Source organism: Mirounga angustirostris, unplaced genomic scaffold (assembly GCF_029215605.1).
Source record: "Mirounga angustirostris isolate CCGP_5_RB_7025 unplaced genomic scaffold, mMirAng1.0.hap1 SCAF_8, whole genome shotgun sequence".
In the NCBI taxonomy this organism is placed as follows: Eukaryota; Metazoa; Chordata; class Mammalia; order Carnivora; family Phocidae; genus Mirounga; species Mirounga angustirostris.
In genome coordinates this window covers 28798496-28811664 of record NW_026991716.1, presented here as the reverse complement: position 1 = coordinate 28811664, position 13169 = coordinate 28798496, and the positions used below count along the sequence as shown (strand labels likewise).

Here is a 13169-nt window from a genome sequence, read left to right as displayed (position 1 = left end):
AGAGAGCGTGCATGTGCGAGTGAGCCGAGGGAGGGGCAGAGAGAGAGGGAGAGAAGCAGACTCCCAGCTGAGACTCAGGGGCTCCATCCCACCAGCCTGAGATCATGACCTGAGCCAAAATCAAGAGTCAGACGCCCACCCCACTGAGCCACCCAGGTGCCCTAGGTTCAGGCTTGTAGAGAGAGGACTTTAGGGAGTGGCCTCCCACCCCCAAGGAGAGGAAGATGCAGAATTAACTCCAAGAAAGAGACCGTGTTTCTTTTTTAAGCACGTTTTATTTCTCGCCACTGACCAGTAGGGCGGTTACAGACATAACTCCCCTGGGGAGCAGAGGTTCAGCGATGTAGCGACAGTCAGTCACCAAATCAGCATTATTTAGATAACTGGATCAGATAAATATTTTTGAAAAACGTAAGCAAAAGGAGGCACAGAGGCCAGGAGGCCAGGTGGGAACAGCCTTAGAGTTCAGCTCCGTTTTCACAGAAAACATGTCTGAGCCAAGGCAGCCCCTACATTTGGTCTCCAGGACACCCCAACCTCCCAAATAAATACACATTCATCAGTAAATAAATAAATAATAAATAAATAATAAATAATCACAAGTGCAAACATAAATAGAGAGAGCTGGCCCCATGTGGGAGGGGCTGGGCTTTCCTTCTCAGGAAGAGTCTGGAAACATTTAAAGAAAGGGATGCCTGAGGTCCACTCACGTCAGGTTCTAGGTGAGATCTTCTCAAGGGACATTCTGAAGTGTTCTAGCCAGAACTAAAGGTTCCCTGACTCCCACATTCCAAGTGTTCCAGGTTGCGTTCAGGGATCCAAACCTGAGGTCTCCAGTGAGCGCTGGAAGCCCCAGTTTGCATTCTTGGTAGGGGCCAATGCTCCAGTGTCCGGGTCACACATCCCTGGATCTTAGGTTTCTAAGTGTTGTTGTTTAAAGTTCTAAGCTTGGGGCCCAGCCCTGAGCCCCTAATTCTCTTTCTAAGCCAGAAGGGGATGAGGGGGGTCAGAGGGAGTAGATAATAAAGGGGTTGAGATGGGCAAGGATGGATGTCCCGCCCCCTCACAGGGCAATGATTCCAAAGTAGACCTGCCCGGACTCGGCAAAGTCGAGATAGTCAGGCAGGTTGATCTCAGCGCTGAGTCGATCACCCTTCTCCAGTTGGAAGACCCCTCCCAGGTAGATGGGCTCGTACCAGGGCTTGGCCTCAGTCCCCTCTGGGGTCTCCCTTTGGCAAGGGCTCTTGATGGCAGAGAGGAGGTTGACCTTGGTCTGGTAGGAGACGGCGAAGCGGCTGATGGTGTGGGTGAGGAGCACATGGGTGGAACGGCATCCTTGGCCCTTGAAGAGGACCTGGGAGTAGATGAGGTACAGCCCGTCTGATGGCACTATTAGCTGGTTATCTGTCAGCTCCACACCATTGGCCAGGAGGGCATTGGCACGCCGGCTCAGCCACTGGAGTTGCCCCTCAGCTTCGGGGTTTGCTGGAGGGGAGGAGAGAAGGAGGGAGGGGTGAGTCAGTGTGACCCTGTCAGTTCCACTCTCCACATCCTGGCCCTCAAGTTCTGCCCACCCCCCCACATCCGGTTCCTGTCCCCTCTGTCGGTCTTCCCACTTCCCATCTGGCCATGAGGTTCTGAGTATCCCCCTCAAGGCCAGTGAGTCCTTCTCATACCATCTCCAAGGTCTGTCTACCCTCAGCCTGAGTTCAGCCCCCAAATCCTATCCCTCCACATCCTATCTGCTTCACTGCCCCCCAGCTGAATCCTCAGAGCTCTTACCTACAACATGAGCTACAGGCTTGTCACTTGGAGTTCGAGAAGATGATTCTGAGGAGGAAAGAAGAAAGAAAAAGGTGAGACCCTTAAGCTTCCTGGGAAAGATCCTGCTACTTTGACCTCCATGCCCTCTCCCCTCAAACCAAAACCCTGAATTTCCCCCACTGCTGCTATCCTAGGACCACCCCCGCCCCCCCACCCAAGCCCAGAATCAGGAGAAAGGCTTTGGAGACACTTACTGACTGTCTGGGCCAGAGGGTTGATTAGTTGGAGGCCATCTGGGAGCTGTTGGAGAGAAGGAGGTTTAGCATCAGAGCAAGTCACCCCTGAACGAGAAACAGCCAGGCTGCTTCTGTAGCTCGTACTCTAGTTTTCTCTCACCATTCAGTCATTCCACAACACTCTCACTGAGTGTTCTCCACGAGCCGGACACCCTATCTTCATCTTTCCTTATCTCTTTCCTCACATCTCTCCTTATCTCTCTCTCATACTGTCCACATCTTTCTGTCTCACCATCTTTATTCATATCACTTGTTCTGTTCCCATCTCTCTCCCCACATCTCTCCACACATCTCTCTTTCCATATGTCTGCGGGCTCATTCGTTCATTCAAGAAGCATTCAGTGAGCACCTTCTGTGGGCTCCCTCCCTCTCTCTCTTCCCCCATCTCTCTCCATGTCTCTTTCTGCCTCCCCATCTTTCTCCATGTTTTCTCTCTCACCGGTCCCCATCAGCACACCTCTTTCCCCGAACCCCCGAGAACGAGCCGAGTCTGGTGGGGCACTCACCTCTTCCCTCTGGGGGCCGATCACTCCGAAGTGCAACAGGCAGAAGAGCGTGGTGGCTCCTGCAACGAGGAGGAAGGAGAAGAGGCTGAGGCACAAGAACCTTCTGGAGCCCTGGGGGCCCCCTGCCTTCTTAGGGAGTGCCTCCTCGGCCAGCTCCACGTCCCGGATCATGCTTTCAGTGCTCATGGCGTTCTTCCCAGAGGGGCTCGGGTCCAGCTGGGAGATGGTAGAGCCCTGGGGCAGTGTGTATTAGAGGGAAAGAATCGCCTGGCTGCTTGTCTGGGGGTGTGTCGTCTGAGAGGTTATTTCCAGGGGGTCTGCAGTTGCTTCTCTCTCTCCTGGCTGGTGCCCTGGTGTCCTCGCTGAGGGAGCTTCTGCTGGCTGGGTGTGCAAACAGCTGCATTTATATACCCATGGGGTGAGAAGAGGGCGGGGAAAGGCTCTCATTCAACCAGCGGAAAACTTCCTTGGTGGAGAAACCCATGAGCTCATCTGGAGGAAGCGGTAGTGGGCCCTACACCTTCTGTCTCGGTTTCTTCTCCATCGCGGGGGCGGGGGTTTGGAAAGTTGGGGACACCCAGGCATCAAGGATACTTCCTACCCTCCCCACTCGGATTCTGAGGGAAGCTTGCTGGGCCAGTCACTGCGATGTATGTAGGACCCTGGAGGCTGGACCCCAGTTTCCCTCTGCCCCCAATTCCCATTCCCTCCTTTTTTTTTTTTTTTTGAGGCTCAGGTCTGTGGCCTGTTTTCCTCTGATTTCCAGACTGGACTTAGGTAGGTGTAGAGCTAGACGTGGGAGGGGCTTCAGAAAACCATCGCCTTGATGGGGAGAAAAGGTGGGGGGAAAACTATGCTGGGTCCTGAGACATGTGTTTGGGTCCCTGGGGGAAAAAGGAGCTTGAGAGAAGGGAGCTTGAGGCGGGAGATGTGGATGGGGTCTCTGAAAGGGCTGGGGAGAGGGCGGTAAATGGCAGGGACACGCTTGGGACAGCCCCAGTGGGAGCGAAAGCAACCTTGGGAATTCACGAACCCCATGAGGGCAGGCCTTCTCCTTTCATTCTGACCAGGGACTCAGCAGTGTTGGTTTCAGTCTTGGCTTCCAAGGGAATCTGAGGCCCTGAGTTTTGCATGAAGGCCCCATCTGTCAGAGCCCTTGTGTGTAGCCATGTATCCCAAAGAACTCTAGTGCCCTCCAGATTTCTGGAGATAGCCCTAGCTCTCAGAGTCTCTCTGTGTGACCGTGTCTCCTGAAACGTCTCCTGTATTCCCCAGCCCCCCAGCCTTGGGGGTCTCCCACTCCATTCTTCCAGAGGGTCCCCATGTCCACCCCCATAGTCCCAAACACCCTTTGGTGTGGTCACTTCTGCCCAGAGGACTCCTGTAACCCCCATTCCTCAGAGCCTCTCTACACGTGGCCATATTTGCCAGTGGTCCCGACTTCCACTCCTCCAGACCTTGGACCCCCATTTTACCTTTTTCTTCCCAGCTTATCCTTTGGTTTCCCTGCCGTGGTCTGGCTGCCTCACCTCTGTGATTCCGCCACATTTCCCCGGAGTTCCTAAGGCCCCTTCATCTCCTTGTAGTCCACAGTTCCTGTCTCTTCTGAAGCCCCTGTCCTCCTTCCATTTTTTAGAGACCTGGGAAATTCTCCCCTCCCAGACAGACAGACAGACATAGACGGTATTTCAGAGAAAAGAGGTTTATTGGGCTTCATCGAAGGTGCAGATGTCTCCTCACGGGGTGTTTAGTCAAGCAGTGGCTGGATCTGAAGAGTCTTTTGCTTCCTTCTAGAGCTCCCTGGTGTCTCAGCCCCACTTGTCTTCTCTTTCACTGTGTTATCCTTACGCCGATGTTCTCTTGCTCTTCATCTCTTGGGCATATTTCTCTCTCTTCTGGTGGCCCTCTGTTATTCCCTTCTCTCCATCCTCCATAAATAAATAATTTAAGTCTTTCCCTGCATAAATAATTCCCCCTCCCCTGCCTCTCTGTCATCCTCCCAAGCTCCTCCTGGTGTCTGACCACTCCATGTCCAGGGCTAGGTCCTCCTTTGACGGCAGGACAGATGAAGAGCTCTGGGCAGGAATTTCTAGGCAGACTTGAAATCCTCAGCCTAGCATTGAGGTTTGCTGAAAGGAGGTATGGTCCCCTGGGGTGCCTAGAATTCCTTCTTTGGAAGCGCCAGGTAACACGAGCAGGGGAGACTTGAGGCTATTGGAAGGATCAAAAGAGAGGTGCGGTGACCCTTGAAGTGGTCAGAATGGAGGCAAAATGGGGAGAAGGTCTTGAAACCAATTATTTTTCTTTCTGGATTTTTCTACAGAGCAAAGGCTCCAAAGAAGACACTACTGGGGCTGAGGAGTAGGTGGGAGAGGCCATCTGTGTGAGTGGAGAGCTGATCTCCCTGGGTGAGCAGGAACACAGCTCCCTGGTACACGGAGTGCACCCAAGGTCCCTGTGGCCCTGGGCACACGGACTTCTGAGCGCTGAGGAGAGGCACGTGGAAGGGGTACTGGGAGGAGAAGAGCTGGACCTCATGCGCCAGGTAGAGAGGGGTGGGGGTGGCCTTGGGGAAGCAGCCTTCCCCAGAGAAGACCACCTGGGAGTAGACAAAGTAGAGGCCACTGGTGGGGACCAGGAGGGAATTGTTGCTCAAAGAGAAGCCATGGCGGAGGAAGGCACGATCCGTGTTTGCTCTCCAGCGAAGTGAGTTCTGGGTGCTGGGGTCTCCTAGGAAGAGCCAGAGGGATGGGAGAGGTTGAGAACCTGGGGGTCAGCACTCTTAATCCCTGAGGATGTAGGTGCTGGGCCGAGTTCCTGGGGGATGGCTGGGAGGACAGATGGGAGTGGGATACCTCTGTTCTGGGGGGTGGGGGGAGCTGGGGGAGAGGTGCAATAGATGCTTGGTCCCTTGAAGGGGGTGTAGGAGGAGAGCTGGGGGCGACATGTCGGGGCAGTCAGGTGAGGTTTACCAATAAGATGAGCAGCAGGTTTGAGGGTGCCTGGTGCGAAGTGCTTCTGAGGGTGCTGGTAGGCAGTCCGGGCAGCTGAGGGTGAGCTGCCCACACCAGGAAGCCCCTAGGGGACAAGAGGGTGGAGCATGGCTCTAGGGCCCAAAGTTTGGTGGGGCCACCCCTGCAGCCCCCATTCTCCTGCTGCCTCACCTGGGCCTCAGGCGGCAAGGCCAGCAGCAGCCCCAGAAGGAGGAGGAGGGGGGCGCTGCACACCCTCAGGAGGTAGAGCCGTCCAGGTGGTGTCATGGGGAGAACCTGCGGGGAGAGAGACAGTGAGCGGGGCGGGGCCGGGGCGGTGACGGGCCTCCTGCCCGCGGAGACAGCCACGGGAGAGCCAGGGCCACAGAGGAGAGAAGGGGACAAGGTGCAGGCCGGAAAACCCCCCAATGTGAGCAGGGGGGCACAGAAAGAGAAACAGACACGAGAAGGGAACAGAGGGGGATCGTGGCAGAAACAGAGAACGTGTGACAGAGACAGAGAGAACAAAGACTGGCTGATGAAGACTCCGAGAGAGGGGAGCAAACCGCTCGGAACCCACCGAGGCCCGGGCCCAGGCAGGCGGCACGGGAGGGGCCGCGGCGCGGGCGGAGGGGCGGAGTGCCCAGGGGAGTCCAGCGCCGGGCAGCCCGAGGAGGAGACTGGCCGGGAGAGTCTCACCTGCTGTGCGGGGCCCCTGGGCCTGGACGCCTGGGTCCCTTTATAGAGGAAGCGGCGGTGGCAGCGTGGCGGCGTGGCAGGCGGCGGGCGGGTTCTAGGCCCCGGGCTGGGCCCCGGGGAAGCCCCCAGGGCTGAGAAGATGCTGCCGTTTCAGTCGAAGGCAGGAAAGGCTGAGGCCCAGGAGTGAACCACAGGCTGGGGGCTCAGACGACTGAGTTCTGGGAAAGGGAGCGGGGTCAGGGGAACCGTGGGCTGGGAGGGCCAGGGAGCAGGGTCAGGCTTAGGAGTTCCAGAGAAGGGACAGTCAATTCGGGGAGGAGGGGGTGGGGGAGCAGCTGGGGCGTGGGCTGGAGGCCCGGTTCCCTGAAGAGTGATTATATATAACACCTCTGCACCCTTGGTTGATTACAGGCTACTCTCTGTGCCCATTTCCTCCTCTTCTACCCCCATCCTTGTCCCAAATGGTTCAAGTCACCCTCGTCCCAGTATGTGTACTTTCCTGGTCGTCTGGCAGGTTTTCTATCAAGAAGTTGCCTTATATACACCTTTGCCCTGGACATTCTGGTTTATGCTTGTTGTCCTGGTGAAAATGTTCATGGATCTCCCTTTTGTTATCACAAGTGTCCTGGATGGGAAGATAAATGTCATGGTTCCCCTACTGAGAGATGTTGCCATGCACTTAAGTATGCTGAGGTCTCATCTCACTCCTGAAGGATGTCCTCAGGTGGCCTCCACAGATCAGATTATGTTTTTAAAGATTTTGTTTATTTATTTGTTAATTTGGGGGGGAGGGGCAGGAGAGGGAGAGGGAGAATTCCAAGCAGACTCCCCCCTGAGCAGGGAGCCCGATGTGGGACTCGATCCCAGGACCCCGGGATCATGACCTGAGCCGAAGGCAGACGCTTAACTGACTGAGCCACCAAGGTGCCCCAGGTCAGATTTATATAACCCCAAACAAACACACACTCTGGGATCGAGGAATGTAGCAATTTCCAAAGCTCTCTACAGGGAAGGCTTTGGAATTTCACACAGGAGGAGCTTGAGGGTGGTGAGCTAGGATAGGGTGGGGACAAGCAAAGGACTTATCTGGAAGCTGCGATTGCAGAGCCAGAATACTGTTTAAGATTTCCCCCTTTTAACTTACGTACAGTAAGGCGCATGTCTCTTAAGTTTACAGCCTGGTGAGCTTTTCCATCTGTTTATAGCCATGTAGCCACCACTCAGTTCAACATATTTTCAGGTCCCCAGAGGGTTCTCTCATGCCCCTCTCCCAGTTGATACCCTCCAAAGATAACCAACCACTTTCTGACCTCTATCACCATAGATTAGTTTTTCCTGCTTTTGAATGTCATATAAATGAAGTCACACAGAATGTACTGTTTGGATTTGGCTTCTTTCACTCGACATGATCTTTCTGAGATTCATCCATGTGGTTGCATTTATCAGTATTTTTTTTTTATCATGATGTAAGTTTATTGTGTGAATATACTCTCTTATTTACCCATTCTTCTGTTGATAGACGTTTGGTTTGTTTCTAGTTTTTGGCTACTATGAAAGATGTTGATATGAACATTCTTAAAAATGAGCCAGTTTTTTTTTTTTTTTAAGATTTTATTTATTTATTTGACAGAGAGAGACACAGCGAGAGAGGGAACACAAGCAGCGGGAGTGGGAGAGGGAGAAGCAGGCTCCCCGCGGAGCAGGGAGCCTGATGTGGGACTCGATCCCAGGACCCTGGGATCATGACCTGAGCCGAAGGCAGTCGCTTAACCGACTGAGCCACCCAGGCGCCCTGAGCCAGTTTTTACTTAATTTGTAAGTTAAAAAAAAAGGTTTCTAAAGATGATTTTATCCATGTTTCAGAAGATTGAGAAAATTGGCCATCTCAAATCTCATGATTATTTTTATTGATGTTGGTATGCTTTCATTTTGAGGGTTTTGAAAAGCTAAAGCCCTTCCCTCCCCCCCGCCCCCCCGCCACCGTGGCATTGGGCATATGGCTGTTCTCTGGAAAAGCGTTTCTGAGTGGTCTTGGGGTCCTGTGGCACATAAGTAACATTCAGGGTGTGTATGAGCCATTTCTCCTGCTTTCCTCCCCTTTCTTGAGGCCCTTTGCCTTTCATGCCTTCCGAGGCCGATAAGACTATTGTTTCTTTTCATTCTCCTTCCACCTCTTTAGCTTTCTCTCTATTTCAGAAACGTTTATTGAGGACCTTGTACAAGGTATTGAGGATACAGATGTGAAAGACAGTTCCCATGCCCTCTGGGAACTCAAAACCAGCGTGGAAGACAGGAAAGTTAGCAGATAATTAGAATAAAGTGTGACGATGGCCTTAAGGCAGTCCATAGAAAAGTCATTGAACTTAGCCTGGGAGAGGGGTGTCAGGCATTAAGTGTTGAGAGAGAGCCTGAGCAGGGCGGGATGGTGAGGGAGAGAGTCTTAAACAAGCTCCATGCCCAGGGCAGAGCCCTATGTGGGGCTTGACCTCAGGACCCTGAAATCATGACCAGAACCAAAATAGATAGTCAGGTGCTTAACTGACTGAGCCACCCAGGCAGTCCTTCACTAGCACTTTAGAATCACTTGGCCATGTGTGGGGCACCTGGGTGGCTCAGTCAGTTAAGCGTCTGCTTTGGCTCAGGTCATGATCCCAGGGTCCTGGGATCGAGCCCCACATTGGGCTCCCTGCTCCACGGGAAGCCTGCTTCTCCCTCTCCCCCCCCCCCCCCCCCCACCGCTTGTGTTCCCTCTCTCTCTGAGTCTCTCTGTGTCAAATAAATAAATAAAATATTAAAAAAAAAAAAGACAACCTTGAAAAACTTGGATTTGGGTAAACTCAATGGTCTCATTCTTGGGGCTTTCTCCTAGGTCGCCACACTTGGCAGGAGAGTCATGTCACTAGAAGAGGCCTTCTGCTCCTCCTGGCCATTTAACCTGAGAGAGCCCTCAGTATTTCTCAATCTTTCTTTCTTGATTCCCTGTTATACTCCTGCAGGGGATGTTCTAAATCTCTGTGCCTCTTACACCTCTTTACTCTCAGTTGGTGAAGCTGTCCTGTATTTCATTGAGCTTAAGGCCATCCGAGCTGATCTCTTCACTTCCTTCTTTTTCCTTCACTTTATTTACAGTTTGGGTACAAATAGAAGGAGCAGAGATGAGGCTTGGGAGTTAAGCTGAGAACGCATTCTGAAGGATTTATTTATTTTTTAAAGATTTTTATTTATTTATTTGACAGAGAGAGAGAGAGAGCACAAGCAGGGGGAGCGGCAGGCAGAGGGAGAGGGAGAAGCAGGCTCTCCACTGAGCAGGGGAGCCCGATGTGGGGCTCAATCCCAGGACCCCGGGATCATGACCTGAGCGCCCCCATTCTGAAGGGCTTAAAACCAAGAAAAGAAGTTTGGATTTCATTCTAATTATGATGGGGAGTCACCAAAATTTTTAAGCGAGAGAGGGACTCATGCAGATTGGTACATCAGAAAAATGAGTCTGGAAGCTGCATGAAGAGTGGTTTGGGGTATGGGAGTGAGGGGCTGGAGGGAAAAGCAGAAGGTGGAGACCAGTTAGGAAAGTTGTGCAATAACCAGCAAGGAGATGACAAGAGCTTACATTTACATTGAGGCAGCAGCAGGAGGATGGAAAGGACGAGAGTTTCTAGGCAAAATCTACAGGGGTGGGGCTGAGCAGATGTGATGGAGGAGGAGTAGCCACCGATGCCTCCTTTAAATATCTTGGTCTAGTGGCGCCTGGGTGGCTCAGTCAGTTAAGCATCCAACTCTTTCGGCTCAGGTCATGATCTCAGGGTTATGATATTGAGCCCCAAGCCCCATGTTGGGCTCTACGCTCTGTGGGGATTCTGCTTGAGATTCTCTCTCTCCTTCTCTCTCTGTCCCTTCCAAGCTCTTGCATGTGCTCTCTAATAAATGAATAAATCTTTTTCTGATTTCATTTTATTTATTTGAGAGAGAGAGAGATCATGAGCAGGGGAGGGGTAGAGGGAGAAGCAGACTCCCCGCCAAGCAGGGAGCCTGATGCAGGGATCTGATCCCAGGACCCTGGGATCATGACCTGAGCAGAAGGCAATTACTTAACTGACTGAGCCACCCAGGTGCCCCTAAATAAATATATCTTTTAAAAAATATCTTGGTCTATAGCTTGGCTTCTTCTTATTCTTTTAACCTATGGTCTCTTATGTCACTGTTGGTTTCCCTCTTGGGCCCTGCTCCTTTTCTTTTCTCTGTGTCTCTCTTTCTCTGGGGTTCCTTTTCCTTCCTGTTGTCTCTTTCTGCCTCTCTAATGGTAGGAGCTGATGGACTAAGCGACCTCAGTTATATTAAAATATAAAACAGTGTTGCAATTAACGATGAGAAACCAAGAAAGGGAGAAACTTAGGTCAGGGGAAGACAGGGCATTGAGGAACAAAAAGGGGAAGGTGAGAAAGAGTGACAGGGAGACATGAGAGAAAGAGAGGAAGGAAGGGCAAGAACTGGGCTGAGGCTCAGTGTCACAGGCGTTTGTGATGTGCTGAAGGACGCTCCTTGAGATGGGCCAATCTTGGTTTCAATCTCAGTTTCGGAGGTTGTGTGAAATTCAGTTTCTTTCTTGGAGAGGCCAGCAGTTGGTTTGGGGCTTTCCCTGGGTGGGAGGGGTGATGACTAGAGTCTTGAGCCCCAAACTCAGGGAAATACAGTCTCTACAGTGGGCTCTGTGGAGAAACTAGTGAAATTTCTGAGGCCTCTAAATGAGATTGAAATGACATTAGCTTCAAACTTGAACTTAGCCTCAGAACCTATATTGGGATTAATACTAACTTTGAACCTAACTCAAATTTAACCTCAACCCAAATCGTAACTCAAACTACCCAACCCTAACCTCAAATCTAAACACATTCCAATAAATAAACCTGAAAATAAACTTATCCTCTAAACTAAACCAATCTTGTTCCCTACAGCTAATTTTGAAATCAACTCATCCCCACCCCCAACTCTATAGTTAAACCTGACTCTAAAGGTAAATCCAATCTAAGCCACAAATCTAAAGATGAGCTTTCTCCTGTTTTATCCCATTATTCATCCATGTCTTCGTTTAAGGTTTTTTTTTCTTTGCCCCCATTTAAGTTTTTATTGAGTGCCTACTATGTGCTGGGCACTGTTCTAGGCAATAGGGATATAGAGGCAAACAAATCAGACATCCTCATAAGGCAAGGCAGAAAGGAAATACACAGAAGTCAGTAAGTAGTGCTAGGAGGAAACAATACAGGGCATGTGAGGAGTGGCAGAGAACTACCTTAGACACAGTGGTCAGGAAGTCCTCTCTAAGTGGCATTTAAGCTGAGACCCAAATGACAAGTAAGAGTGACCAGGTGAAGGTGTAGGGGAGAAGCATTCCAGGCAAAAGGAACAGCTACTGCAAAGGCTGGAAGGTAGAAATGAGCTGGGGGTGTTGAGGAACAGAAAAGAAGCTGGCGCGGCTGGAACAGAGAGAGCAGGAGCGGGTGGGGGATGAGGTCAGAGAGAGGAGGCAGGAGCCAGATCACGCAGGACCGTTCAAGGAGAAAGAAAGCATCTGGCTTTTATTCAACCATGGGGAAGACTTTGGAGGGTGTCAGTGTGTGTGTGTGTGTGTGTATAAGGAGGGAAGGGGGGGAGGAGGAGGACAGAGAGGAGTGAGGCAGAGGTGATTGGATTTATGTTTTTATTTTTATTATTTTTTTAAGATTTTATTTATTTATTTGACACAGAGAGAGAGAGCACAAGTAGACAGAGCGGCAGGCAGAGGAAGAGGGAGGAGCAGGCTCCTCGCTGAGCAGGGAGCCCGATGCAGGACTTGATCCCAGGACCCTGGAATCATGACCTGAGCCGAAAGCAGACGCTTAACCCTCTGAGCCACCGAGGCGCCCCGGATTTATGTTTGTTTGTTTGTTTGTTTTTTAAGATTTTGTTTATTTATTTGACGGAGAGAGATACAGCGAGAGAGGGAACACAAGCGGGGGGAGAGGGAGAGGGAGAAGCAGGCCTCCTGCGGAGCAGGGAGCCCGATGCGGGGTTCCATCCCAGGACCCTGGGATCATGACCTGAGCCGAAGGCAGACGCTTAATGACTGAGCCACCCAGGCGCCCCGGATTTATGTTTTTAAAAGATCCCGTGTCTAGGGCGCCTGGGTGGCTCAGTCGTTAAGCATCTGCCTTAGGTTCAGGTCATGATTCCAGGGTCCTGGGATAGAGCCCCGCATCGGGCTCTCCACTCAGCAGGTAGCCTGCTTCTCCCTCTCCCACTCCCCCTGCTTGTGCTTTCTCTCGCTCACTCTCTCAAATAAATAATAAAATCTTAAAAAAAAAAGATTTTATCTAGACTGGATTGTAGGAGGAAAGAATGAAAGCAGGGACATCAATTAGGAGGCAATGGCAGCAATAGGAGAGAAGATGGTGGCAGCCATGAAATTGGAGAGAAGTAGACAAATATGGGATATATTTCAGGGGTAGAATTGATAGGACTCGATGATAGATTGGATGGGTTTTTGGGGGGGTTGGATGATAGGGAAACTGGGAGGGACATGGATTCCGATGACGTGGGAGAACCAAAAGTTCAGTTTTGAATATGTTAAGTCTAAATCCATTGGGCAGACATCCAAGTGGAGATGACACTTGGCAATTGGATAGGAGTCTGGCTTTCAGAGGCAAGGTCAGAGCTAGAGAGACAACACTGGGAGTCATCAGCATGAAGATGGGCATTTGAAGCCGTGGAACTAGAAGACATGCTTTGTCTTGTGCATCCCCCTAACACCTCCTTTGGGGTATTTATGTTTTTTTTCCATCATAATAAATGCTATGTACCTTCCATTCTAAATTCCAGAAGCAGCAACCCCCTGTTTCCAGAAGCAAAACCCTCCAGCCTTTTTCTTCTTCTCCTGAACTCTCACTGGGATCTAACCTCCA

At 51.3% G+C, this 13169-nt stretch overlaps 2 protein-coding genes across 2 annotated transcripts; both read right to left on the bottom strand.

Annotated features, from left to right (window-relative positions):
• Positions 1–927: 927 nt before the first annotated feature.
• On the bottom strand, positions 928–3008 carry TNF (tumor necrosis factor). The gene is made up of 4 exons (XM_045865967.2): positions 2567–3008; positions 2019–2064; positions 1783–1830; positions 928–1485 (listed from the first exon to the last, which is right to left on the bottom strand). The coding sequence occupies exons 1-4, from the start codon at positions 2750–2752 to the stop codon at positions 1064–1066; spliced, it is 702 nt and encodes a 233-aa protein (XP_045721923.1). The 5' UTR covers positions 2753–3008; the 3' UTR covers positions 928–1063.
• A 1247-nt stretch (positions 3009–4255) lies between these two features.
• On the bottom strand, positions 4256–8165 carry LTA (lymphotoxin alpha). The gene is made up of 4 exons (XM_064597362.1): positions 6238–8165; positions 5731–5835; positions 5539–5644; positions 4256–5296 (listed from the first exon to the last, which is right to left on the bottom strand). The coding sequence occupies exons 2-4, from the start codon at positions 5824–5826 to the stop codon at positions 4884–4886; spliced, it is 615 nt and encodes a 204-aa protein (XP_064453432.1). The 5' UTR covers positions 5827–5835; positions 6238–8165; the 3' UTR covers positions 4256–4883.
• Positions 8166–13169: the final 5004 nt, after the last annotated feature.

Excerpts from the sequence above, each read along its gene's own strand:
- TNF (XM_045865967.2), bottom strand. The coding sequence starts at position 2,752 with ATGAGCACTGAAAGCATGATCCGGGACGTGGAGCTGGCCGAGGAGGCA. Across the intron at positions 2,065-2,566 it reads TCGGCCCCCAGAGGGAAGAG|CTCCCAGATGGCCTCCAACT; the intron begins GTGAGTGCCCCA and ends TCTCTCCAACAG. Across the intron at positions 1,831-2,018 it reads CCCTCTGGCCCAGACAGTCA|AATCATCTTCTCGAACTCCA; the intron begins GTAAGTGTCTCC and ends TTTCCTCCTCAG.
- LTA (XM_064597362.1), bottom strand. The coding sequence starts at position 5,826 with ATGACACCACCTGGACGGCTCTACCTCCTGAGGGTGTGCAGCGCCCCC. Across the intron at positions 5,645-5,730 it reads CCTTGCCGCCTGAGGCCCAG|GGGCTTCCTGGTGTGGGCAG; the intron begins GTGAGGCAGCAG and ends CTTGTCCCCTAG. Across the intron at positions 5,297-5,538 it reads ACCTGCTGCTCATCTTATTG|GAGACCCCAGCACCCAGAAC; the intron begins GTAAACCTCACC and ends GGCTCTTCCTAG.